Here is a 27737-nt window from a genome sequence, read left to right on the forward strand (position 1 = left end):
ACATTTGATAGCAATGAATGCTGCAGTAATGCAACGTATCTCTTTTGTGTTTGAAACATGTTTTGTACAGTACTTGTTTTGACATACCATATAAGAAGTGAACAGAAATATCTTCTTTTTTAAATAACGGTTTCAAATGCACCTGAGATTTTTGGCCAGGATGGACATGAAATCAAGTGCTCATAACAAATATGTAGTACCCCAGTAACAGATAACCCCTGCAATATATTGACCAGCATACCAGGACTCTCTGGTTCTCTCGTATTAGGTCAAGTTAGCCAAGTAACACATTCCATTGCTTTTACTATGGTAACACCTGCTGGAGATATTACAAAAATGAACACTCTCCTAATAAGATTAGTCAGTATTCAGACATGTTGACAGATGTGATAATACACTGGCCCAACCTGTTTCAAATTATACATTTCAAATTCAGTTTTTCATTTGGTGGACAATGACAACCCTAATAACTATGTATGTTGATGTTTGTAGATCTTTTCTCTTAGTCTCAATTGTCATTCATACATTTCAGTTAACACTCCAAGAACTATAACTACTACAATTTAATTAAATGTGTTTTACTTACCATTTTCAACAGGGTCTTTGGCAACAGCATTGGTTTTAGCCACATCATCTTTCAGTGCACTATAGTTCTGTTTAAGACCCAGTAGATTGAGATTGAGATCCTTAATACGTTCAAGGACCTCGTTAGAAGTATCATTAGCATGCTTAGCTTTGTCTTTAGCTGTTTGTATCTTTACTGCCGTATCTGTAACAAACAAATTATTAAACAATCTATTAGTGGATTAAGATGTTTCTGGAAATTAATGACCCACATTGCTCACAATGACATATTAACATTTGGAAGTATTTTAGAAGTTGATGTTAAAGGCAAACTGTCATCACAAAGTTTTAATATCTTACTATAATTTCCATGTTGTAATAAATCACTTTTCTTTTCTCAATCTTGTTTTATTGAGGCAGAGATGTAACATGAATTACAATGGAACAGTCGTGACAGTTTCAATACAAGCAACAATATGACATCTCATGAGTATGGACAAGGGTCCACAATGAAGCATAGCTAGCACAACATTACATTAAGGTAACTCTGATAGACGATAAATACTATGTCACTGATTAGACAAGCCTCTTTTATGGTAAAATAGAATAAGAACATGCTTAGTAACATAACTAGAAGGAAAATACTCAGTAGGGATACTGTGTAAAGGTTTACTGCATGAGCCAGGCAATGCGATCACATGAAGGATAACCCTTGGATTACATATAGACAGAGTCTAGAGACATCAGGTAGCATAAAAGACCACTGGACACCGAGGCCCTCAATTGTTTTATACTTTTTTGTGTGTTTTGTGTTTTCGAAGATTTCTCTGCACTGTAAAATGTGTATTACAAAATTATATATTTAAGAATAAACATAAAAACAAGAGTTTAAACAAATAAGAAAACTTTGTTCATAATAAGTCATATCATGCAGCTACTGCCTTTGTCAGACAAGATCACAGGTTTCAGGTTCAGTCCCAGGATCAGCCAATCCCCGCCAGCGGCAGGAGTGGTGTGTGAGTGAGAAAGTTCAGACCTCTCCTCCAGCCCCAGGTCTGTGTGAGGGTCAGCATGCTCAGTCCATGGACTCTGGTATCTTTAGGGCCGATTCATTTCCCCTTTTGAGGGGAAACAGAGGATTCGGATGGTGGGCGCATGAACTTCCGCTTCTGTGGATGATGCTTAGAAAAAAATCCTCTATGGGGTTCTCAGCCTGTAAACTCATAAGAAAACTCCCCCAACCATTCCTCACATATGTAATTGGACAAATTAACACAATCATAAAACAATTAGAATGTTTAATACTTTGTCAAGAATTGTTTGCAGGAAATGGCTTCTTGAAATTTGGAACGTATGGACATCACATAACGCTGGGTATTCTGCTTTGTTATGCTTTGATAGGCCTTTACTGCAGATGTCTTCAGTTGTTGTCTGTTCGTGGGTATTCAGGTTTTGTCTTCAGCAAGTGAAAATGCATGCTTGATCAGTTTGAGATCACGTGATTGACACAGCCATTGCAGAATATTCAATTATTTACCTTAAAAAAAACTCCTGGGTTGCTTTTGAAGTGTGTTTTGATAATTGTCCATCTACAAAGTGAATTGCTGTCCAATCACGCTGCATTTGGATGAATCTGAGCAGACAATATATCCCTACACACCTTAGAATTAATCAGGCTGATTCTGTCTTCTGTCACATCATCAATAAACACTTGTGACCCAGTGCCATTGGAAGCCATGCCTGCCCATGCTATCACACTGCCTCCAACATGGTTTACAGATTATGTGCTATGCTTTAGTTCATGAAACATTCCAAGCCATCGCAATACTTTGTTTTTCCCATCATTCTGGCACAGGCTGATCTTGGTTTCATCTGTCTAAAGAATGCTATTGCAGAACTTGGCTGGCTTTTTTTTTTTTTTTTTTTTTGAGCCTTATGAATGATTTGCACCTTGTGGTAAACCCTCTGTATTTGCTCACATAAAGTCTTCCATTTATGGTAAACTTGGATAAGGATATGCCTACCTCATGTAAAATGTTCTTCACTTGGCTGGATGTTGTGATTGGGTTTTTCTTTACCACGGAAAGGATCCTACGATCATCCACCATTGTTGTTTTTTTTCTATGGGTGTCCAGGCCTTTTTGTGTTTTAGAGCTCAGCAATGTGTTCTTTTTTTTCTCAGAATGCACTAAACTGTTGATTTGGCCACTCCTAATGTTCCTGCTATTTCTCTGATGTGTTTTTTTTGTTTGTTTTTTACAGCCTAAGGATGGCCTGTTTCACTTGCATTGAAAGTTCATTTGACCGCATGCTGAGGGATCACAGTTACAGCTTCAAAATGTTAATGTTACACTGGCAATCAACTCCAGACCTTGTATCTGTTTAATTGATGAAGAAATAACTGTCAACTGTCAATGTAAGAACTTTTGAGGCCGTAGTCCAATTATGTTTGGTTCCTTGAAAAGGCGGGTGATATATAAATATTAAAGAGTTGTAATTCCTAAACCCTTCCTCCATTTGGATGTGAATACCCTCAAATTAAAGCTGCAGTGCTGCCCTTTAAACGCACATGCATTATTTAACTGTAACTTGAATTTATTTTGGTAAACAGCCAAAATAATAAAACTTATGTCAATGTCAAAATATTTCCAGACCTGTAAGTCACAGAAGATGAATTATGGTAATTTTCAGTCTTTTAAAGTTGAGGAGAAATACGGTAAACTAGATTGTCAAGAAATCAGGTGGAACAAACAAAAATATACACACAAAGAGAAAGAACACATCAAAGGTTCTGAAAATGGTCCCAAAAACCAGTAAGTCATCCATTTTGGGACATTTTAAGAGCTGATGCAAATGACACGGGCACTTTCTATTGCATATCTTTACATGGCAGGTGGTATGAACTAAACCAGGGGTGCCCAATAGGTAGTTCCCCAGATGTTGTAGAACTACAACTTCCATGATGCCTTGTATGCCTTTGCATGTCTTTAGAATGACAAAGCATCATGGAAGTTGTAGTTTTGACACATCTCGGCATCTGCCTTTTGTACACCCCTGAACTAAACTAATAATCCATGATGATGTAGTGTAAAGGGGCATGGAGATATATTTACACTAGCCATTCGCCCTCCTATTACAACTCATAATATTACTAGAATGTTTAGCAAATAGGGTAAATGTACAACTCCGACCTGTTTTGTTTTAACATTTAAAATTGATTCACCAGTTTATACATTTCTCATAAAATGCTTTATCATTGCTTAACAAGCATGACCTTTATTCACTGACACTTCACAATATTCTGCAGGGGCAGCTCACCCAATTCTTGCTAGTAGTCTATATGTCAAATGTATTTGCTTGTGCAAATGCATCATTTATGATTTGCTAAGGCACTATGTAATCATACATTGCTAATACCAGGCCATGTGAAGTGTAAACACAGCACTCTTTGCTGTGTAAAATGCCATTTGTTCATTTATCTTGTTAATATTACAGTGTATTAATATTACAGTGTATACAATGTGTACAATGCTTTTTTATTGTTGTGTTAGTAAGCCCAATAAAGCTGTAGAACTCTCTGCCTAAAGAGGTTGTGTTAATAAGATTCTATATACAAATTTTAAAATGACTTGGATGCTTTATTTAATTTAAACAGAATATTCAAGGATATAGTTGATATGTATGTAAACATGCTATTGATCCACGGAGAAATCTGATTGCAATTATTGAGTCAAAAATTATTTTTTTCATTTTTTATGTGGCATAATTGCAAATGGCTACAATTTTTTTTTTCTACTTTTGGATCAACAGCACAAAAGAGATGGTTTCACAGTTGAACTTGATGGATTTTAGCCTTTTCTAAAGCTAGAGAAATATGTCACAATGCAACTATATACAAAAAAAAAATATCAAAATATTAACATAGGTTTCAAAAGATTAAATGAGATTTAATATGAAAAGCGTATCCAAAAATATTAAATCAAGGCCCAGATAGGAAGAGAATAAACTATTTTTAGGTTATATAAAGGAAAATTAAAATATGCCTGCACCTTTAACCTAAAGGTTATCTGTCTGTAGCTGTCACTAAAACACTGTGTTGTTATTTACATTCTTAGTATTATGCAAGATTTTCCTCCTCTGGCATAAAGTATAAAAAGCAGAACTGCAGTCAGGCACTATTTAATATACACAGCCATACATTATATTAGTGTTGTATGTACATACCAGTGGGGATCAATGTAAGTTTTCCAAATGTGTCATTTAATGCCTTCAGCAGGTTTTGGTTTTTCTCATCAGCATTTTGCAGTCTGTTTTTCATGCCAGCAAGTTCATTCTCATTTTCTGCGGGTAGTAAAATACAAAAACTGTTATGAAGCAAATGTATTTATTCCCGATGGGAGCTGTAGCCAGAGAAACAAAATAAAGAATGGCACAAACAGTCAAATATTTAATTAAGTATTATGTTACTTCATGGCCATAAGTGATTTGAACATGACAATTCTGAATGGCCCACACAGAGACAACCTGACAATTCAAAATCTATATGAAAATAACAACAATTGCAGTAATACCCAAACAAACTTAAATTTAGGAGTATGTCAGTGATGCATTGTGAGGCTCCCTCCCGAATTTCCAGCAACTTGGTGTATATAGCCCCACCACCAAATTCAGACTCCACCTCCCACACACAAGCCATACCCCTTAACGCTCCGCTTCCAAAGTCATGCTGCTGACCTTGCCGAAAGGAAGAAGACATAACATGGAGACTTCAGCTCCCAGTCTCCCACAGCCTTCTGTGACAGGTAAGCTTTTGCCCATGACAGTGATTGCGATTGTGTGTGTGTGCCTGCTAGTAAGTGAGCTTGTTTATGTGTGTGTGTGTGTGTGTGTGTCAGTTAGCTTTGTCTGTAGTGAACAGGTGTGTCAGAGCTTTTTCTGTAGTGAGCATGTGTGTGTATCAGTGAGTTTGTAGTGACCATGTGTGTATCAGTGAGCTTTTCTGTAGTGAACTTTGTCTGTAGTGAGCATATGTGACAGTGAGCTTATCTGTAGTAAGCCTGTGAATGTGTGTCAGTGAGCTTATCTGCAGTGATAATTTTTGTATCAGTGAGCTTTTCTGTAGTGAACTTTGTCTGTAGTGAGCATATGTGTCAGTGAGCTTATCTGTAGTAAGCCTGTGTATGTGTGTCAGTGAGCTTATCTGTAGTGATCATATGTGTATCAGTGAGCTTTTCTGTAGTGAGCTTGTGTGTGTCAGTGAGCTTGTCTGTAATAGGCATGTGTGTGTGACAGTAAACTTGTCTGTAGTAATTTTGTGTTTGTATACTAATGAGTTTGTCTGTAGTAACCTTGTGTAAGTATCAGAGTTTGTACTTAGTTTGTGTGTGTGTACCAGTAAGCTTGTCTGTGTTGTCAATGGAATTATCTGTCAGTGAGCCTATTTGTGTGTATCAGTGAGCTTGTGTTTTTATGTCAATAAACCTATATGTATCAATGAGATTGTCTGTCTGTGAGCCTTTGTATCTCTAGTCCAGCCCTGCAAAGAGGGGCCGGGCATGGATGTCATTACAATTATACACCCCAATGGAACAATTCCTGCAGATGCCTATGCCTGTAGTTGTAGGAGATAAACTTCAGTGGACTAGAAAATGTCATATGGGCTACATTTTATCATTGTATTATGTCAATAAAACGTCGTATTACAGTATGTGGCAAGACAGGTATTGTTAAGGATATGTATTAACAAAACAAAATCTAATGGTGCAATATTGCAAATATAAAGTGAATAGTGTGCAGAATAAAAAAAAATTGAAAATGCACTCACAAAGGAAGATTTTACATCTAAACTCTAAGGTGTGGGGCATAAAGGCAGTTTAATTGCCACCTAAGGATATATCCTAGTCACAATTATTTCAGGAGCATAGATGATTATGGGAAAAGAGAAAAAAAAACAATGTAGTGCTCACTGAAATAATAAACATAAAAAAACTAGCAAAAAAAGCTACCTATTTCCCTCTACAGGCATTTCTTGTCCACTTACCTATAGTGCATATAAGCTGCTTACCTTCTACTATACTGATTACTCCAATCTAAACTATGCTACTCTTGTCTCCCATCCTTTTTTATTTAAAATAAATGTACTGTTGAAAATATACACTTACCATCTTTGATAAGCTAATCCTGTGCCATCTATTCAGTGTATATTGTGCAATTCACATGTAACTTAACATGAACAAAAAAATATTATAAACAAAAAGATAAAAATGAAATTAAATTTAAAATAAATGTTATATTTGATTTCATTTTTTATCTACCCTTTCCTTTCTTGCCATCTTTTTCTGTGTACCCATTTAGTGTTGTTTTATCAGTTATACCAATTTTAAATGGATATTTTTACTCTTCTTTTCCCATTTTTGAGTTGCAGTTTTTCTTTTTTAAATGAACATCGGTTTGTTATACTGGTTTCCCCTTTTTTTTCTTTCATTTCCAATATGACCACCGCGTTTTGTCACATAATCTGTACTGCCCATCCATCCAACAAACTTGGAAATTGATTTTTAAACATCTCCATTCACTTTTCTCCTTTTTATGTAGAGGGTCTGAGAGGCTCTAGAAAATGTGAGTACAGTCTTAACATTTTTGAGCACTACATTCTTTGTTTTTGCTCTTTTCCTATCATCAATGCTGCTGAAGAAATTGTGACTAGGATATATTCTTAGGTGGAGATTGTACCACCTTATGCCTGATATAGGTAGACTCCTCCTTTGAGAATACATTTCCTTTTTTTTTATTCAACACCCACGTACACTATACTACTATATGCTATTGTTACTGGAGCTTGTTTAAAGCTCCATATCTTGTGAGTGGGCACGTGTTATCTTTTTGAGAACTACTGCACCATTGTTTTTTTTCTCTCTGTTTATTACATGTACCCACAGAGTAAAAAAAAAACTAAAACATTCTATATGAAGCAAGATCATTTGGTGAAAATATGAACTGCATTTCTGTGACTTTTTCATATTTTTTTGCACTAGTATAGTACTCACCTTTTATTGGATGCATCTTGTTTTGTATGTTGTTCTCTGTTCATTTTGAGGTATTAAGGTGTTCCCCTTTTAGTGTTTGATGCTGAGTGCTAATTATTAGCACTTGATTTATTAGCACTTATCCTTTTTGTTTTGCAGAACTACGCTTTGGAATGCACTGGCACTGACTCACTTACCCCTCTCCTGATTTCATATTTCCCAATGTTGAAAGGTAATTTGCTTTGGTGGTGGTGCCTTTTAAATTACTGGCACCCACACAGGTCTAGTGACACTCTAAACCAATCAGCAGCTCTACATTCAAAAAACATTGTGAGAAAACATATTTACGCTTCTCAAACCTTTATGTGAATGGGATGTAGCCAATCAGTGAAACTCCAATTTGCGGCAGTCTAAAGCTTACTGTTTAAAGAATCTGAGAACAGTGGCAGAGCTAAATAGTGCTGCAGATAAAACTTTGGGTTAAACTGTTCGTAAATGGTTTAAACCCTAAAGGTAAGCCGGCACCAGGGTCCTCCTGGCACCATAGCAACTTTATTCCAATCAAGTTATTATGGTGCCAAGAGGTTTTCTTTAAGCTTGTTTAAGTTGTTAAGGAGCAGAAGGTGTCTATGGGAACCTTTCTACTTTCAGGTGTTAAACTTTTCAGTAATGGTTTAAGCCTGGATTTGGGTCTCTGGCACCTGCCGCTCCTGCCTTCCAGCTTTAGTTCCTCTCTGTACTTTAGGACAAGTAAGGGTCAGCTGTGCAGCCATTGATAGGCTGAGAGCATCAATTGACACTCTCGGCCTATCAATATGTGAGCATTGAGAGAAATAGTATTTATTGCATTAATTTTAAACAGTTTACTCCCCACTTTGCTCAACTATGCTCCACTTTATACCATACCAGGGGTAACTAGCAGTGATAGTACTCAGCTGATGCTCTCAACCTATCAGCCAATCACTGCCCTAATCCCTGTTATACATTTGCATTGTGTAAATCATAGCATAGCTCTGCCTCTACCATACTGTATTTGGGGGACAAACACCATGCATCTCTGCCATACCATTAATAAATAAAGGAGGACATATGTGACAATATTATGTTTTCATGTGGCCATCATGATGATATATGGTAATTATATGCAAAATGGTGTCTATTTTCTAACAAAACTGTGTCTTATCTACACTCATGTCGCTTTAACCCCTGTATCACAACTCAACTTTGAATTCTATGTGTCGTCTTGCTCAGAAATGCTTCAGACTTGAGAAAGGGAGGTTCTCCCGAAAGCTTGTCATTAAAAAACTTCTGTTAGTCCGGGACGGAGCCTGACTGCTGAAGTGGATGGTCGCAGGCTGCCCGAGCTCCGGGCCCGAGACCTATAAATCGACTAAATAACGAGCCAAAAACGACAAAATACCGCTTCCTACTCCTGCTGGACACCCGTGAGCGACCCGGTAACATGTTGCCTGTGGCGGTTCTGCCGGTAGCCAGCGGCTCCAGGACGACGCAGCCATGCGGCCTGTTGGAGACCGAGGCGGGGAGAGACGGCCGCTCTTCCTGCACTAAGGTCGACTACGGAGACCAAAAGATCTCCCTACCCCCCCCCCCAATGGAACGGCGGGGGTCATCCCGGTCCCCCCCAAAGCGCAGACATACCCGTCCAGCATCCACTGGAGAGGCTCTGCAGAACCGGAATCCCATGTGGCGAGAGCCAAGATGGCCGCCGAACCGAGACCCAGCTTCACCCAAACTCCCAGGAAGGGAGTCACGCAAGACAGAATCGCACAAGCCTTTGACACATTCTGGGAAAAATTCCGGGAACTGACCCAGCGGGGTGCACCGCAGTATACCACAGCACAAATAACTCAAAACAACACACAGCCAGTCGCAGACCCAAGCGGGCCTACAGTCAAGCAACCCACGAGGTGTCCAAAGAGAAAGCAGATGAAACAAACTGCCGCGCTGCCTAAGATAAGGTGACAAAAAACAATTACTCGCATCCAGCACAAGGCAACCCGAGACTCCTGCGGACCGTGGAGGAAGAAGACCCTGACCCCATCGGAAGCTCAAGCAGACGGACCCCCAAGCAGACTGACAAGAGAACAGAAGACGCCGCAAGACACAGAGACTGTGGCCGAGGTACCCCACTGCAGCCTAGCACAGAAAGGGGAACCCTGAGGGCTTCCAGACGGGGCAGCACCACTGGAGGGAGTTGGCTGATCGGGTCATTCCTCACAGGCCACTACTAGCCTATAATAGATACACATATCTCTCCGTTGAAGACTTGTTATCCTCCTGTGACATTCTGCGTTATTCACATAATAACTGGGACTTTTTAGCTGTGGGACCCGCATGGTAATGGGGTGAATCGCATAAAACAGCCTGGATACATGTGGGGTATAACGTTGTGCAAGTTTCATTTAACCTTATAATCTTTCTTTGTAGACCCTATAATGTGCCCTAGCCTTGGCTTAATTCTCATTACGTTTAAGCGCACTATATCAGCGTGTATATCTAGCCTAGCATACTAATATCTAAAGATTAACCACTGAAGTTCCATAGCCTGTCAACTAACTGTCATAGCATGCTTATTGTAATTTACTGAAGTCTCATAGCTCTTTAGACTTATTTCTCTGCGTGCCTATTACTTACTGCGTATGTTTCATAGCTTGTCATTCTCTAACCTCATATATAAACATGTGCTGTCTACTAATCTAAAGATTAACCACTGAAGCTCCATAGCCTGACAACTACATGTCATAGCATACTTACTGTAAATTACTGAAGTCTCGTAGCTCTTTAGACTTATTTTTTTTTCTGCGTGCCTATTACTCACTGTTTTATGTTTTATAGCATGTCAATCTCTAACCTCATATATAAAAAATGTGCTGTCTACCATGCCACAATCTGAAATGCTAATACTATGCCCGCAACGGCTGTTGTGGCCTTGCACGTCTGTTGTTATCCTGAGCACAAATAAAATAAAGAATTAAAAAAATAAAAATCTGTTAGTCCAATAAAAAAGGTATTACAAGATACAAATTGTAACTGTTTTTTACATCTACATCACTGGACTAATACAGCTACAGTCTCTACTTGAACTACATATACAGTGGGACCTTGGTTTACAAACGCATCGGTTAACATAATTTTCGGTTTACAAATAAAAATCCATTTAAAATAATGCCACGGTTTACAAATTTTTTTCGCAATACAAAGCAAGTTTCCCCAGGATGCATTGCACCTGAAAGGTTTATAGCACCGCCCCCTGCATGCTTGAGCCTGTGGGTAGCACGTGGCGTCAAGTGTGGAGGTGTTGGAGCGGCTTTTGCATCGAGTTTTGGAGCCATTCTGGAAATTGTTTGCAGTTGTTTTGGGACTTTTTGGTGCATTTCTCAGGCTGTGGAAAGGTAGGGAGCTAAGCTTCGTCATTTGCATGCCTTTTATTGTGTGTTCTGCATTGTGGGTTGGTTTCCATGCCAGCTCATTTTGACTTTTTTTCTGACCTCCGGAATGGATTAATTGGTTTTCAATGCATTCCTATGGGACACCGCGTTTTGGTTTACACATTTTTCGCAATAAGAAACGTCCCAGAGAACGCATAAATTCGTAAGCCGAGGTCCTCTCTGTATATATATATATATATATATATATATATATATATATATATATATATATATATATATATATATATATAAAAAACAAACCATCTTGATGAAAGTCCTATGATGGACTGACATGTCGATTTGCTGTAACCTGTGTGTTATGAATAAAGACAAATAATTTTCTTCAATAAGCCCAGTGTGTGCCTTCGTGGAGATTTATATTGATTTGTCTGAAAGAGCACTGTGGCACCTATACTACAAATGTGAGTGCAGGATTGTGGAATATATATATATATATATATATATATATATATATATATATATATATAGTTGCAAGATAACACATAGGGTTCATAGTAAGAGGAGTGTGGTAATATATGGGCTTTAGACTTCTGGTAGAGTGACTCAGGGATTACAGTGTATATTAAAGGATTTCATCATTTGCAAGGAAATTTATTTATTGTATAGACCTGCATCATAGTTTGGTTGCTATCCAACAATCTTACAGAAACCTTTTTTTTAAATACAGTTTTCTTATCTGTAACTTAATTATTCCATAAATTATTTTTTAGATTTTATTTTTCTGTTCATTAAACAATATGCTATATATGCTTACTAGAACAAGATATTTATATACTACTTTCTAGAAATCCTTGATTCTGGTGGATAGTTGTTTTTGTTAATCATTTGTCTTTTTGTCACAGAAGACGATTGCTAATTCCACTGAAAAAGTGCATATATTGACCTTAATATTATTGAAAACTCGTTAATATTTCCATTGCCCAAACAAAATATCTTGTTCCAAAAGGCAAAAACAAATGTCCAAACACAGTAAAATACATCCCGGTGAGTCTTGTAAAGAACTGAAGGTCAAAAAGCAGTAAGCAATTTTCTCTACTAATGAAGAGCTAAATTTAATTAGAAAAATCGTTTGTTACCAGCAAGTGATATACTAGCTGAAGTTGTTTTGGAATTATAAAAAGGTTCTACTATATTGATAGTTGCTGCTTGTAAAGATAATTTGTAATGCTGTTATTAACAGTCTGCCAGAAATAATAACACCGGCGGACCATGTGATAAACAAACCTACACTGTGATTGAGAGGATAATTATTGCTGTAAAGTGAAAACAAGTCAGAGAGAGCAAATTTGAGGATCCACTTAGAGGGCTTTGATGTGGCAGCACATTTCATGGGATTTGAAGGATGCTTTTTGTTAAAAGTTGTGTTGACCTTTCCAATCTAAAGTATTTGTGTTTTGTTGTAATATATAGTGGCATGCAAAGTGTATTAGTATATCAAATAAAAAAAAAAAATTGTGTATGGTAAATATGGATTGGGTAATAAAGCATTATATTTCTGAACAGGGAGGTTTTTTTTATTAGTTACTGGATTTTTAAAAATGTTATATTTCTTGTTCATTGTATGGCACTTTTGTGTAGTAAACTAGAAAAAAGTTCTAAAAAGAAAAAAGAAAAACCTGTATAGTGCAATATTTATTCAACATGCTTTGGAAATGCAAAATAAAAATAAAAATAAAAGTGACTCTCTGCACGCAAGCAGGATACCTTGAATGGAGTGCCGCAAGTATGGATAACAAATAGATCCACAAGGCAGTATCAATCATTCAAAGTGTTTCGTAGGTCTGCCCCTACTTCCTCAGGTATATATAGAACTTTGACTAATTGGCTCCCTCCTTCCTCTTCTATACTTGTACATAAAATTACATTATTACAACATGCCTGGACATTATTTCAACATGTTACAACTTTTGTTCAATGATTTGCTTAACTGTTTCTAACAAATATATACAATGCATTCCAAATGTTATAAATACAATATTACATATGGGTTTTGCATCTATATATATTTATATAACTCCATCCTCTGTGCAGATCAATTTATTAATAAAGTAAACATATACTTATACCCTTTCTTTATTTAAAAAAAAAAACCATTAATGTTTTTATCTTTATGAATTTTATTTATTTCTTTTTCATATAAAATTTCATTAAAAAAAATACAAAAAAAAAACCCAGAAAATAAATACCTAACAAAGTGATTGGTTTGATAACTGGATCTCTGGATCTTCATTTAGCCCATAATTTTCAAGGGTTCCAAATCTGAAAATCTGGATGTTTCTCTCTGTGTCAGTATTTTAAATGTATCTCTTCTACTAAAGAAGAAAATTGTGAATTTGATTAGGGAATTTATATATATTAAATATTAAAAGATATCCCCATATGATTTAAACGATTGAAGACTAGGGCAGAGTCTGATGGTGATAGGCAGGCTATACCATAGGAAGGGAGCCGCCCGCAAAAAGTCCTGCAAGCGTTAGTTGGCCGTACAGGTGCGAGCAGCGAATAGGAGAAGATCACAGGCAGAGCTGAGAGACCGAGAAGGGGCATACCTATGGATCTGTGAAGAGATATAAGAGGGGCTAGAATTGTTCAGTGCTTTATAGGTATGGGTTAGCACTTTGACTTGACTCCTATAGGATATAGGAAGCCAATGTAAGGACTGACAGAGGGGTGAGGTGTGAGATGACCGACTAGAAAGGAAAATCAGTCTGGTGGCAGCATTCATTGCAGACCGCAGTGGGGACTTTTGGAAAGACCAATTAGGAGAGGGTTACAATAATCCATGCAGGAAATTACTAGAGCATGGACAAGCTCCTTGGTAGCATCTTGCATAAGAAAGGGCAGGATGTGGGCTATGTTTTTAAGATGTAACCTACAGGATTTGGCAACATACTGGATGTGAGGCTCAAAGGGGAGGCAAGAATCAACTATGTCGCCAAGACAACACACTTGCAAGGATGGACTTATGTGGATACCACAAACTTGAATGGAGAGTGAAAGAGGAGGATCAGTATTAGGAGGAGGAAAGACAATGAGCTCAGTTTTAGAGAGATTGAATTTCAGAAAGTGGGAGGACATCCAGTCAGAGATGGAAGAAAGGCAAGCAGTGACACTTGCAGGACAGCAGGGGAGAGGTCTGGGGAGAAGAGATACAGCTGGGTGTCATCAGCTTTCAGGTGGTAGTGATGAGGTAATAAGTTTGCCAAGAGAGGCAGTATAAAGAGAAAATAGAAGGGGACCAAGGACAGAGCCTTGGGGGACTCCAACCGTGACAGGACAAGGGGAGGAGGTATCATTAGAAAAGGAGACACTGAATAGGAGAGATAAGAGGAAAACAACGAGAGGACAGAGTCACAGAGACCAAGTGATTGAAGAGTTTGAAAAAGGAGAGCATGATCAACGGTGTCAAAGGCAGCAGAGAGGTCAAGAAGAATTAGTATGTAGTTAGCTGTGATTATATCGTTAGTAACTTTGATAAGAGCAGTCTCAGTAGAGTGGAGCAGGCGGAAGCCAGATTAAAAAGGGTCAAGGCATACAGGTATTAAAATATGCACGGTATGTAAATGGTAAAATTATAAAGTGTAGCCTGGTATAAATTAGTTTGAAAGTGTCAGCTAGTTAGGATTGGCCCTGCAGGTGGGGGTTAGGTATCATCATATTCATAGTTAACAATTTCATGTTAACACAGAGGTCTCCTTAATTAATAACAAGCTCCGGTGAGCTCACAGTCACCAAGTAATTTGTGCAGAGTATCATCAGGTTAAAAGAATGAGACAAACAGCAAAGAATCTTTAGAAGTCTTAAAAAGAATTGGTTATTTTCATAAATGTTTAGAAACATACAGTACAGATAAGAAATATGCAGATAGAGTTTTAGCTGTTGCTGTATCGATCAAAACATGAAATTTAGTGATTACCTGATCATGTTCTCAAGTGCCACTGTTAAAACTACCGGAGACCCAGAGACATTACTTAATACATTATAGAAGCATTTATTTGGCATTTAGACAAGAGGATACATTAATTAAACTATGAGTGTTTGTTTTGCGTGCGCTTTGCATGATAGTGTTGTTTAAAAGCAAGGCCTTCATTATGGGCAGTCTATTTCCATGCACTTATCCAGCACCTCGTTGGGAATCAATCATGTAGGAGGGGAATGAGGCTGCTCTAAGATGACATTTACATATAAATTAAAAAAGCAGAAACTAACAGACTCCATCAGCACCATCCATCTTTTACAAGATTAGTTTTTTGTGAGATGCATGTTTTCTATTAACATGGTTTTGATATGGTAAAGGATTACTCTGCTTAACACGTTCACAGTGGAAGGCAAATGCATCTTTTAATGGCTTAGTTAAATTAACACTTTACATCCCAGCTTCTACAATAACACAATAAAGCACATATTTTTGCTCTATCTATCTTTCTATCTGCCAATCTGTCTGTCAATCTGCCAATCTGTCTGTCAATCTGTCCGTCTATCTATCTATCCATCCATCTTTCCGTCTATCTATCTATCCATTTATCTATCGATCTATCGATCTATCGATCCGTCTATCTATCTATCTATATATCTATCTATCTGTCTATCTATCTATTATCATGCATTAAAACAGATGTATTCCTAATTCACAAAGCATGCATTAGGCATTTATCATTCAGTTGAAGATTATTTTATAGAGATTCTTTTTTTTAACCATGAAATGGGCAGAGTTTCAAGAAAACGTGAGTTTGTAGTGACATTTAACCTGATCAATAACCTGAAAAGTGACAGCTATCTTACCCATGACAGTGTAACCCCAGTGATCATGATCATGTGAGTGACAGAGCCCATTATTCAGGGAACAGTGTTCATTGAAATACCAATCTGGATTCCTAAAGCACGTGTACTGGTATGAAACAGAGGCAACACATTAACTGTGGTTTACAATGGCTGAAAGTTCCCTGTCATCATTTTAATGCAAATACGGTAAAGACAGTTATAAACTACAGTAAAAAGATAAGCTGTTCTCTATTGTTTTTGTCTTACTTACAAACTGAGTGAAGCAATGGCATGATGGAACAAATGATTGGTAATGAATCGATAAGGACATCTAATACAAATAGAGCAGTGAATGTCTACTTAAATACATGGACACTTCTTTGCGTGACATCTTTAAAGAGTGGATTAATCAGAATGATTTGCATTTCTAAGAGGGTTTTAGAAAGAGAACTTATTTTGTTTGGATTGTTTCGTAAGACATTGATGTGGATTGGAACAGATCTGAACAAAATTGCTCATTGAGAATTAATAAAACACAATCATACTGCATATATAATTTGTCCAAGACTTGGGTTCTGACTCTCTCAGATGCTATAATGAGCAAGTGTATGGCTAAAAAAAGTTTAATGCTGTATTATATGTAACTGAGATGAGTTCTTTTTAAAATGACATGTAGAGAAGAGTGAATTAAGCCCCATATTTATATTCATGATCACCTACACAGCACTTTGCTGTGAAAGTCCAATACTGCTCGCAGATGATGCAATCTAAGGAAGAAAAGATTAAGAACATTCACCTCGCTGTCCTGAATTCACAAACTACCGTCATCAAGTCTAGCTGCTCACTACTTTATCTATCAAGTGCACCTTATGTCATTTCGCCACATTAAACAGCAGCCAAACATTCACAGTTACATCTTTTAGAACAGCTAAATGATGCGGAATTCTAGCTTATATAAACCTTAGACTGCTAGGGATGCAATGCCTTTTTGTTGCTTTTGCTTTTAGACTATGGCTAGTTTAATTGTTTTTAATCATTGCCTGGAATCACTGTCTCTGGGTATTCTGCATTTTCTAGATTTAATGTTTCATGGCCAGGGGCGGACTGACCACTCGGGCACATTGGTCATGGTCTGAGGGCCCGAGACAGTCAGGGGCCCGGCCGCACAGCTATGCTCCAGCTGGAGAGATCAGAGATCTCTCCAACTGGAACGGCAAAATAAAATAAAACATCTCTTCCATTAATAGGTCGTGGGGCCCCTGAGGGAGCGCAGGGACCCAGCAACCTATTACTCTGCACATCAAATGAGACCTGGCAGCATTACCTGCTCTCTCTCTCTCTGCCAGGTCTCCTTCTTCCTGTCCCATGCGGCGCTCTGTGTGATGGGGAGAGGCGGGGCTAGGAAGTGACGTCACTTCCTGTACTCTCCTCACACACAGAGCCCTCTCACAGCCAGCAAGGGGAAGGAGCAACAGACTGGGAGAGACCAAAGGGAGCAGAGAGAAAGGTAGGAAATAAAAAGGGGAAGATGGTGAGTCCCTCTGTCACCAGTAACCCCCTCCCTCTGTCACTAGTCACCCCCTCCCTCTGTCACTGTGTCACCCCCCTCTCTCACTCTGTCACTAGTCACCCCCTCCCTTACTCTGTCACCAGTCACCCCCCTCTCACTGTGTCTCCCCCTTACTCTGCCACCACTCACCCCCTCCCTCACTCTGCCACCAGGCACCCCCTCACTCTGCCACCTGTCACCCCCTCTCTCACACACTCTTTCACCTGTCACCTGTGACCCCCCTTGGACAAGTAGATTTTTTTTTAATATTCCACACCCCTGCACATGCAGACACACACTAACGCTCAATACACATATGCATTCACACTGACACTATATACAAAAAAGCACATGTAGTCATCCAGACATGCACAAGTGCATTCACACAGACTCAAATACAAACATGCAATAATACACAGGTCTTCACAATATACACATCCAAAGGAATGTCGTATTATATGAGAGTTATAGTTAACATTTATTTAATGCACATATATTTGGCCTTCAAAGGGCCTGGGATCTAATTTTGCCTGGGGGGCCCAAAGGCTCTCAGTCCGCCCCTGTTCATGGCATTACGCCTTACGAGGAGTACTATAGTCAATCTATTCCACCTGGATTTGAAAGTCCTTGTATTCATTGGTACTTGTATTCCTAAGAAATGCTGTAATACATATTAAGTGAAGTCCAGTTGTCAGGGGATTGAAATTCACTGAGGAGAACTCTTAAGGTTGTTGGAAATGAATACTCTTTTATGTTCTTATTCTTCCCAGAGCCAAAAATGACATGTATTTAAACAACTCAAATCTTAAAGGGTTGTTCCAAACCAGTTTAGATAAACAATTTACTTAAAGCGGCACTGTCATGCCAAACTTACCTTTCTCCTATTTATTCCTCTTATGTTCCTCTCTAAGAATTTGTTCTACTTTTCTTTCTATCTGATCAAGTTTTATTTAAAACATAAGACAAAATAGGGACTACTTTGTCTTGTATATTTTCCCTACACTTGACGTTCTTTGACCAAAGGAGGAGCTTAAGTCTGCTCTATTTCCTGTGGTCAAAAAATTTTCTAACAATTCTCACTTCTCCTCCTGTGTACTCACGTTGCTTCATTTGCCATTCGAACGTCCTGTCATTTAGCCAGGGCGCTGGCGAAATCACCAGATTTTGTCCCAACAGAATGAGTACAGTTTGTCTATTCGTGTTTGCAAGACATTCAGTACTTTTTGTTTGGTTTGGAATTTCATTTGAATGAATGAAATTCCGACCTGGTCAGTGCCGTGCCTGCATCTTGCAGCCGCTTAGTAGATAGCTCCATAATTCCCACGCTATACGTAGGAATTTCACAGGAATTTCACAGTCTTATCTAGTGTGGGCAGATGATGTGTTCTGCATGGCCTCCACCTGCCCACATAAAGATGGCAGCGCCAAGGACCTAGGTCCAGGCATGAAATAAAGATACAAATAAAAAAAATGAATTGGGGGGGCCTAGGGGCATTTGTGGGTGACTAGGGGGACAATACAATGTATTTGAGTTAGGAGGGGGGTTAAAAAAAACAAACAAAAAACAAAAACAGATGTGGCAATGACAGTGCTGCTTTAACCCCTTAAGGACCAAACCTCTGGAATAAAAGGGAATCATGACATGTCACACATGTCATGTGTCCTTAAGGGGTTAATGTAAAATCATAACTAGGAGCCCCTATTATAGGTAAGAAAAGCTTAAATGGAAACTCCAGTGCCAGGAAAAAAAAACAGTTTTCCTGGCACTGCAGGTCCCCTCTCCCTCCCACCCCGTAATCCCCAGTTGCTGAAGGGGTGAAAACCCCTTCTGTTACTTATCTGAGGCAGCGACGATGTCCCTCATCGCTGCTTCCTCCTCCGCGCCGCTCCTCCTTCTGACTGCGTCGGCCGGTGGGCGAGACTGATCCCGCCCACTGGCCGAGGAGACCTAATGCACATGTGCGGCATAGCGCTCCCCATAGGAAAGCATTGAAAATGCATTTCAATGCCTTCCTATGGGGAAATGAGCGACGCTGTAGGTCCTCACACAGCGTGAGGACGTCCAACGACGCTCTAGCACAGGTTTCCTGTGCTAGGAACCAGGAAGTGCCCTCTAGTGGCTGTCTCGTAGACAGTCACTAGAGGTGGAGTTAACCCTGCAAGGTCATTATTGCAGTTTAAAAAAAAACTGCAATAATTACACTTGCAGGGTTAAAGGTAGTGGGAGTTGTCACCCAGACCACTCCAATGGGCAGAAGTGGTCTGGGTGCCTGGAGTGTCCCTTTAATAAATAAGCTTTAAAATGAATGGGAATCCAACACCAGGCAAAGTATCCTATGCTTCCATGTTCAGTCCGATGTCACTCCTTTCCTCTCTAAGATCAAATCAAATGCTTCTCATTAAAACTGCTCTCGCTGGAACATGTGCTTGCTCAGAGCCGGGGATGGAGGGAGTGGGGATGAACAAGGGAGGGATGACATTAGTAAAAAAAAAAAACTAAGACAACTCAAGACAACACTGGGACAACACTTAGGGACAGCACTGTGAATGTCCTTCAGTGGCCCAGTCTTGAGCCCAATCAAACATCTTTGGAGAGACTTGAAAATGGCTGAGGCTGAGACAGAATTGAAGTTGTATTAGCTGTTCACTTACGTTCCCAATCCAACCTGAAAGAGCTTGAGAGGTTATTAAGTAAAAAATGCCAGAAACTACCCAAACCAAGGTGTGCAAAGCTTGTTGCGTCATACTGAAAAAGACTTGAGGCTGTAATTGCTGTGAAACGAGCTTCAAAACACTATGTTAAGGGTCTGAATGGTAATGCCAATGTGATATTTCAGTTTTTTTTATGTTTTTCAGTGTCAAAAATCAGATGTTTGCTTTGTTTTTATGAGGTATTGAGAGTAGATTGGTGTGGCAAAATGTAATTTAAACATCAGCAGCAAAAGGCTGTAAAAAAAAAAAAATGAAATATGATAGAATCAAGGTGCCTTTCGAACACAGGTGGCTTTTAGCAAGGATGTCATGAAACTTGAATTTACTAAACTTGTGAAGTCAGTATATATAAGGCTTACCAAATTTTTAAAACAGTTCACCTATTTATTTCCTTATTAATTCATATCTAATAATACTTTAATCTGTTATGAAGATACCAGGCTTCAATTTAGAACAGTGACATGCATTTTGGACCATAGTTAGAAAAAAGTTTTACATATAGGGCAATTACCATGGAAACCAAGAAAATATTTTTACTGTTTGCTTCACTTTTAGACCTCTGTTCTGGAATAGCAATGTATGCATAGCCACACTTATTTTAGTAAAATATACTGGCAAGAAAAAATACTCTTTAAAAATAATATTACCTTTCAACTCATGAGATTTTGTCTTTGCATTAGTTAGACCCCGGACACTTTTTTGAATCGCAGTCTTTGCTTCATCTTTTAATGATCCTTGGGGGCCAATCACCTTTAACAACAACAAAGAAAATTACATTTGCTTTTACAATGATTTGTCATTTCATTTTTTGCTCAATATGATAACTGTCACTTGACTGTTTTCTTTTAAATTTATATTAAAGATTGCATTTTTATCCAATTCAGGTAAGTCAACACAGGGGCAAACACTGCAAATGAAGAGGATACATACAAAACATTGTTTCATTTATCTTGTTCTCTGTATACTTTCTCTACACTGATTGCAATGTGCAAAGAACAAAACTTATAACAATGATTGACAGTAAGCTTAGATGGAGGTGCTCAGTTGCAATTTCTATGTTTAATTTTATTTTGAACAACCTAAAATATGTATTTTATAAACACAGGGGTAAACTTAATAAAATGATTTTAATGAAACTGATCTTTATTTCAATTATAAAATGCAGTATACTATAAATGCACTCCGAATATTAGGCTCTTGCTTCATTAACTGCCCAGAGCGGTGATGTCATTAGCCGTTGCCCTGTGTGCTCTTCTAAGCAGGGCAGAGCTGCTGAAGTGCCTGTGTCTGACTGTACTACAGGTCAGATTCTAAAGTGTTTTTTACATATAGTTATTTTTTATGCTATATTTTTTCATTACCTCCTGCAAAGATTCTTATAATAATAATAATAATAATAATAATAATAATAATAATAATAATAATAATAAAACAAATTCTAGTGATAGTTGTCCTTTAAGTATATATAAATAAGAAAATTCCTGCTCTAATTGTCTAACACCCCCATTTAGATATGATAAGAAATGTTTATTTGAGAAAAAGTCACTGGGCAATTTTCATACAAGTTTCACTCAATTATTGTGTTTGTTGTTAAACACCTGCTTATTTGGAGTCAAATTTGTCATGGATTTTAAATGACTGCAACTAAGGATTCTTATTGTTTTTCACTTACGATAGTATACTTTGTAGTCACAATCTTTCCGCAATGCTTATTGTTCAATAAATTATAAATCTAAATATGTGACTTAAAAAAAGTGATATATTCTCCCATAAATATAACATCATCTCAAGAATTACTGTATCCTCAGGGTGTACTGAAGAAACGACATATTGGACTGCAATAAGAAATGCATGGTTTATATAAAAATCATGAGCCTCAATGTAAGATTAAGATTTACCTATAATATATACAGGGAATCAAACGACTTCTCAGATTTAGACATTATTTCAAGGCTTAAGTATGCTAAATCAGACCGCCAGGCAGGCAATGATGAACATATGAAAAAATTAGACTTTTGGTTTGTTAGAATGTGTCAATCAGCATCTATTCTTATTTGATTCATTTGCACTTACATACTCCCATATCAGTATATGCATATGTTTGCGTGTATGAGTGTTTAAAAATGCAAGTTCTATCCACTGCAAGTGAAGTCCCAATAAGAAATTAAATGGCTGCCAACAGTTTCTTAATTACAATGGTTGCCTTTTATCATGCACAGTTTTCCCTACATAACTATGCGTAATGTGATTATTCGAGAACAACTATCCTTGGCAATTATGCAAAGGAGCACTGTTTAGTGTCTATCCTAGAATTTCTCATCATACCATGCACATGCACCAAGTTTTTCAGCTACAGAATAAAAATCTCTGTAAAGATTTTACTCTGACAGCAGACCGCTCCAGCATGATTTTACCAGCTCCCACAATCAACTCATGATTTATTAGTTAATGACTCATATACTGTGTGATTGGCAGCCCAATGGATTTTTATAAAAACTCTGATATCACTAAAATATAATTTTAAGTGTCACTGTAATGTCAGTGACTCCCTTCCTTGTCAATTGAATTCAATGTCAAATTTTCCAATTAAAATGTTTTAGTCTAGCTGGCTACATATCTAATAAAAAGTTTTCACACAATAATATACGGCAGATGACGTGTAACACCATATATAGAGCTTACATAATGGACTATATCTTCTAAAAGTCCATGGTGTATAGTCTGTTCTAATAAACATTTGACCGTGCCTGCAATTCTGCCCTGCCAAAAGCTTGTATTGTGGAGCAATAAAATGATTCAAAATTATTTGAATAATAAGAAAAAATAATTTATCCTACTGCTAATTTGGGACTTGTTCTGCCAAAACAATTCTACTAAGCCTTGGCAATGAAAAATAGATGTTAGTGAAGACTCTTCTTTTTTTATTTCCTTGATGAGTGTCATTTTTGAAACCATCTATACGCATAATGTTTTTGTAAGTGTTTCAGATATGCGGAAGATACCCTAAGGAACCTTCTATCATTATACACATTCCTTGTCGATCCACCTCTGCTTCTCCTTTTCACTGCACACTCTGGAATGCCTACTCTGTATGCTTCATTGCCAAATCAGCTTGTATGCATGATTTCTTTATTTTCAACTCCCTCCTCCATTTCTCTGCCCTAACAAAAACTTGGTTCTCCTCCACTGATTGTGCTACACTTGCTTCCATATTTTATGGCAACCTACAACTCTCACATACTTCCAGACCTTGTGAGCACAAGGGTGATGTGGTGGGTCTCCTCCTCTAACCTCATTGCAGTTTTTACCATATTCTCTCTGTGAACCTTTCACCATATTCTTTCTCTTCCTTTGATGTCCATGCCATCTGCCCTTTTCACCCCTCCTCCCTATGTATTGCAGTTATCTGCTATCCTCATGGCTTCTCTGGCCCCTTTTGGAAACACTTCCCAGCCTAGCTTTCTCACTTCCTGTCCCCTAGCATTCCCTCCCTTATCCTCAATACTTTAATATAGCTGTAGACACACCAAATGCTAATTTTCTCTCTATGACCACCTCCACTAAGTGGTTCAAATTCCCTTCTCTGGAAGCAACACTTTAGACCTTACCTTCTCCAACCTTTATTCTTGCAAACTTCATTAACATACCCGTCCCTCTCTCTGAGTATCACTACATATGCTGTAATCAAATCTTGCCCCACCAACCATTCTCTTGTGTGTAACCTAGACTCTGCAGAAAACTGAAATGTCTTGATTTGCAGCAGTTTCCATTCATATTCAACTTCTCCCTATGTCTTTCTGTGGCAACAACCTTTTTTAACCCTACCCACCCTAGATCAGCTATGTCAACTCACTACCCATCCTGCCCTAAAAACTAAATGCAAATCCTAGCATACAAAATGCAACCTATACCTCCATCTATGCTCAAGGGTGGAGAAACCTTGCTGGAGGATGTCTCTTAGTTCCGCTGACTTCCTGCTCTACTAATTTATGTTGCTTTCTGTGTGTGTATTTAGCAGGCTGTGTTTAAATTAGCAGTCTGTCTGTGTGTGTGTGTGTGTGTGTGTATTCAGTAGTCTGTGAATGTATTCAGCAGTCTGTGTATTATATGCATATAATGCATTTGTTGGAGGCACCTATAAATATAAACTTTTATTTTTTGATAATTTACATTTTTGTTTCCTTTTAGTGATTGTGTAGGAAGGGCCCCAGGGCGCTGCTTTGCCTGGGGAACATAATGCTGTTAAGATGGCACTGAAAGGACTTCAATCTAGGCGGATAGAAGTATAGCGCTGTAGGGAGAACCTGGCCTCAGTGTGGTATTACAGATCGGTTTATCCTTTCTGTCTTTTTTTGGATGGGGGGGGGGGGGGCGAGTGGAGTCCATGCCAGCAAAGGTTTCTAAAACCACTCAGTTAACATAAGGTGGCTGAGTTGGTTTATGTAACTCAACCCATGCCTCTCAGCCTTCTAATTAGTATAAAATTGAAGTTTTAACCTTCCAGATACATATCTATTTGTACAAACATGTAATAAATACTAAAAACATAGCTATGCATGTTTTTGATAATTCTTTGTAAAAGTAGGCTTCAGTAGCAAATTCTTATGTGTTTTCTTTCCCTCTCTATTAACGTTGCTTTCATTCGGGTTCAATATGACATCCGGCATACTAACTTACATTCTCAAAAGGACAATTATATCTATGTTGATGTTTTCTGTATGGATCATGTTTGTTAGAGCAGGTTAATAACACGAGGCTAATGTTTAACATGTGAAATATTAATCTTAGCAGCTGGCATAAATTATTCAGCAACTGAAAAAGAACACATTATTATGAAACACAATCTCTGTTGCTTGTCTGTGAATAATCACACAAGAAAACAATTTATAAGTAGACAGCTTAATTGATTGAGAAAACTATTTATGCAAAAAAAAAATAAAGCATTTGAAGGCCCATGTAAATAGGCCATTTTGTATTATCCTTATTAATTTTAGATGGTTATTTTACAAACACCATATGGGTTTTAGGAAAGCTATTAAAGGCATTACATTGAATATAATACTCTGGAAAGGTCAAATTTGCATGCACGTAGCTTAGTAAGAGGCTAAGTAATTAGAAATTGGCTGGTAATAAGGAGAGAGAACTCAAAAGTTGATTGCATGTGAAAAACTAACATTTATATTGAGTGAAGCAAATGTATGAAAGCAATTTGCAGTTGTGCCGCTTCATAGAGAAAATAACAAATTTACTGAATAGTTAGGGAAATTGCATTAATTTTTTTATACCTATTAATAGGTATTAATATTGAGGATATATTTAAAATGCAACATCAGTGACGACTAAGTAACATTGAAAGAGAGGACAGACCAAGCAACTGTTATGTATTGCTTACAGTTTATTTGATAAATATACCCTATGAATTATATGACATATTATGGTGTATACCTGTTATTATATGGTGTATACCTGTTAAAGCTTTGATGCTGCACATAAGGGCTTTACTACAATTCCAGTGAAGAGGAATGAGAGGCGAGCATATTTGGAATTTGGAATATCATGCAGCTTATGTTTATAAAGTCACAAATGTTTCTTCTACTGAAATATACTGGGGAAAGGTTGCCAAATTAAGCATGTGACTAATTCCTTGCTTAATTAAGATTTTTTGAAGGCTACAAGTTTCAGATCATAGGGTTAAAAAACTTGGTAGTCACTTATGACAATCACCTATTCACACTTTGGAAATTACATCGACTGAATCCTTCCCAACTTTTAGAAATTTAGTTTTTATCTCGATTGGCAGCTTTTGTCAAGTCATTCTTTTTTGAAAAGTGCAATCTATGGGATTTCTTTGTATATTGAGAATAGGGATACTCTTCTTTCAACCATGCAGGTTATTAGAAACAAGGAGAGAGAGAGCAGTTTCTGAAAGAAAAGATAGCATTTTTTTTCATTCAGAATACTGCAGACCCTGCAAGTCACATTAAATGACACCATAGTCCCCTTAGTGAAAAAGGAACAGAATACACTATCTTAATGTTTTGTTTTTTCCTCGCAACCCATTGGTCCTCTAAGTCCATTGATCCAGGCTCTGCAGATTTTCAGAATTGATACTGATCTCATTTTGGCATGGGGAGATACTAAATTTGATAATTTATCAATGATTCACCAGAAAAGAAACCGGATATTTTACATTAAAATTCCTCTGAGAGAACTGTAACAATTTTATATCTTTTGGTCTGATAACAAAATTTAATTTGTTGAAGTTAATACAATTAATTACATTTTAACCCCTTAAGGACCAAACTTCTGGAATAAAAGGGAATCATGACATGCCACACACGTCATGTGTCCTTAAGGGGTTAAAGAAAGGCACGGTGATCAAATTTGTTCAGTTGTTTCAGTTTACTTCTGTGATACATAAGGTCAAATGTATACTCTCCAATCACATAGATTTGGCTCATTGTAAGCTAATATAATGATTGTGAGACATGGTTTCCAATGCCTTTTTTTGGAGTTAATCTTCTTCGTGAGGTTACGGGGGATGCCATCATTGCATGATGATATCATCAGGCCATATGATAATAAGCATAAAGGTAAGTTGCCACTTTTTCCTTTATGCTCATCTTTATTTTCTAGGATGAATCATTAGAATGTTAAGGATATTGTAGGCACCATAAACACTTCAACTAATTGAGTCCAAGGGCAGCAGGTTGCACATCAATCTCGCTGTTTAGAAGAAATGCTTGTTCCCCAACAGCCTGGAGCCTAGAATCCACTGACCATACGGCAGAAGAAGAGCTATGCTCCACCTTGTGTCATACCAATTTATAATAGAGGTTGGGTCAGTTTGACTGAGAGCGGTCAGCTGATGCTCTCGACTAATCACTGTCTGTCTGCATAGCTTGCCTTCGCCATATCGTACTTGGAGCCTGAGTTCAAGCTGCTGGGGACCGAGAATCTCTACTGAATGGTCAGTAACAATTTAGTAATGATGTGGGACCCAATAAGCATGAACTCCAGGCACCATAATCACTTTAGTCAGTTGAACTGGTTATGGTGCCTTCCAGAAAGAAAGTTCTCTAAGTGTCTCTATGTGGATATAATAAAAATGTGAGCCACTTGTTATGGTTTATGTGTAATATAGATATACTAATTTAAACGCAATAACATAAAACCATCCTTTAAGTATAGCAATAGCACATAAACCCCCAGCTATTTTTGTCTGTGGTGCTGATCATGTTGTTACATTTATATTCATCTGCTTCTCTGTCTTTCCACATAACTTCTACTTTCCCTAGTCTGACTTTATTCTGACATCAGAAAAAGATGGAATTGATTGAAGAAGGAGAGAAGGAATATAAGTGTTTTACCTGTTAAAGTGCGTTTATAACAGTAAACTCAACAGAAAAAAAAAATATTCTTAAAATACTGTCACTTTTCAGAAAGAGAAATCTGAAATCAACAAATATAAATATTATTTTAATGAATTTTACTGCTGCACCAAACAACATTCTATTCCATTACCCACTTACTAACTTCAAATAGTAAACGTTTGTAAGTAATTTTCATTCTTGAATCTTAATTTGCCTTCAAAAATGTATTTTGACAAACTGATGTTAAATCTGTATTTATTTTCAATATGCTTTGTCTCTGCTT

The 27737-nt window shown here is 37.6% G+C and overlaps 1 protein-coding gene across 10 annotated transcripts in view; it reads right to left on the reverse strand.

Annotated features, from left to right (window-relative positions):
- The window catches only part of LAMA2 (laminin subunit alpha 2), a 767184-nt gene that overhangs the window by 116092 nt on the left and 623355 nt on the right, over positions 1 to 27737 (reverse strand). For all 10 annotated transcript variants that reach the window (XM_063443147.1, XM_063443149.1, XM_063443146.1 and 7 more), the window contains 3 exons: positions 20729 to 20831; positions 4789 to 4905; positions 587 to 769 (listed from right to left, as the gene is read on the reverse strand). In XM_063443147.1, coding sequence (XP_063299217.1) covers positions 587 to 769; positions 4789 to 4905; positions 20729 to 20831 — 403 coding nt within the window. The remainder of the gene's footprint in view (positions 1 to 586; positions 770 to 4788; positions 4906 to 20728; positions 20832 to 27737) is intronic.

The sequence above is a fragment of the Pelobates fuscus genome, chromosome 2 (genome assembly GCF_036172605.1).
Source record: "Pelobates fuscus isolate aPelFus1 chromosome 2, aPelFus1.pri, whole genome shotgun sequence".
In the NCBI taxonomy this organism is placed as follows: domain Eukaryota; kingdom Metazoa; phylum Chordata; class Amphibia; order Anura; family Pelobatidae; genus Pelobates; species Pelobates fuscus.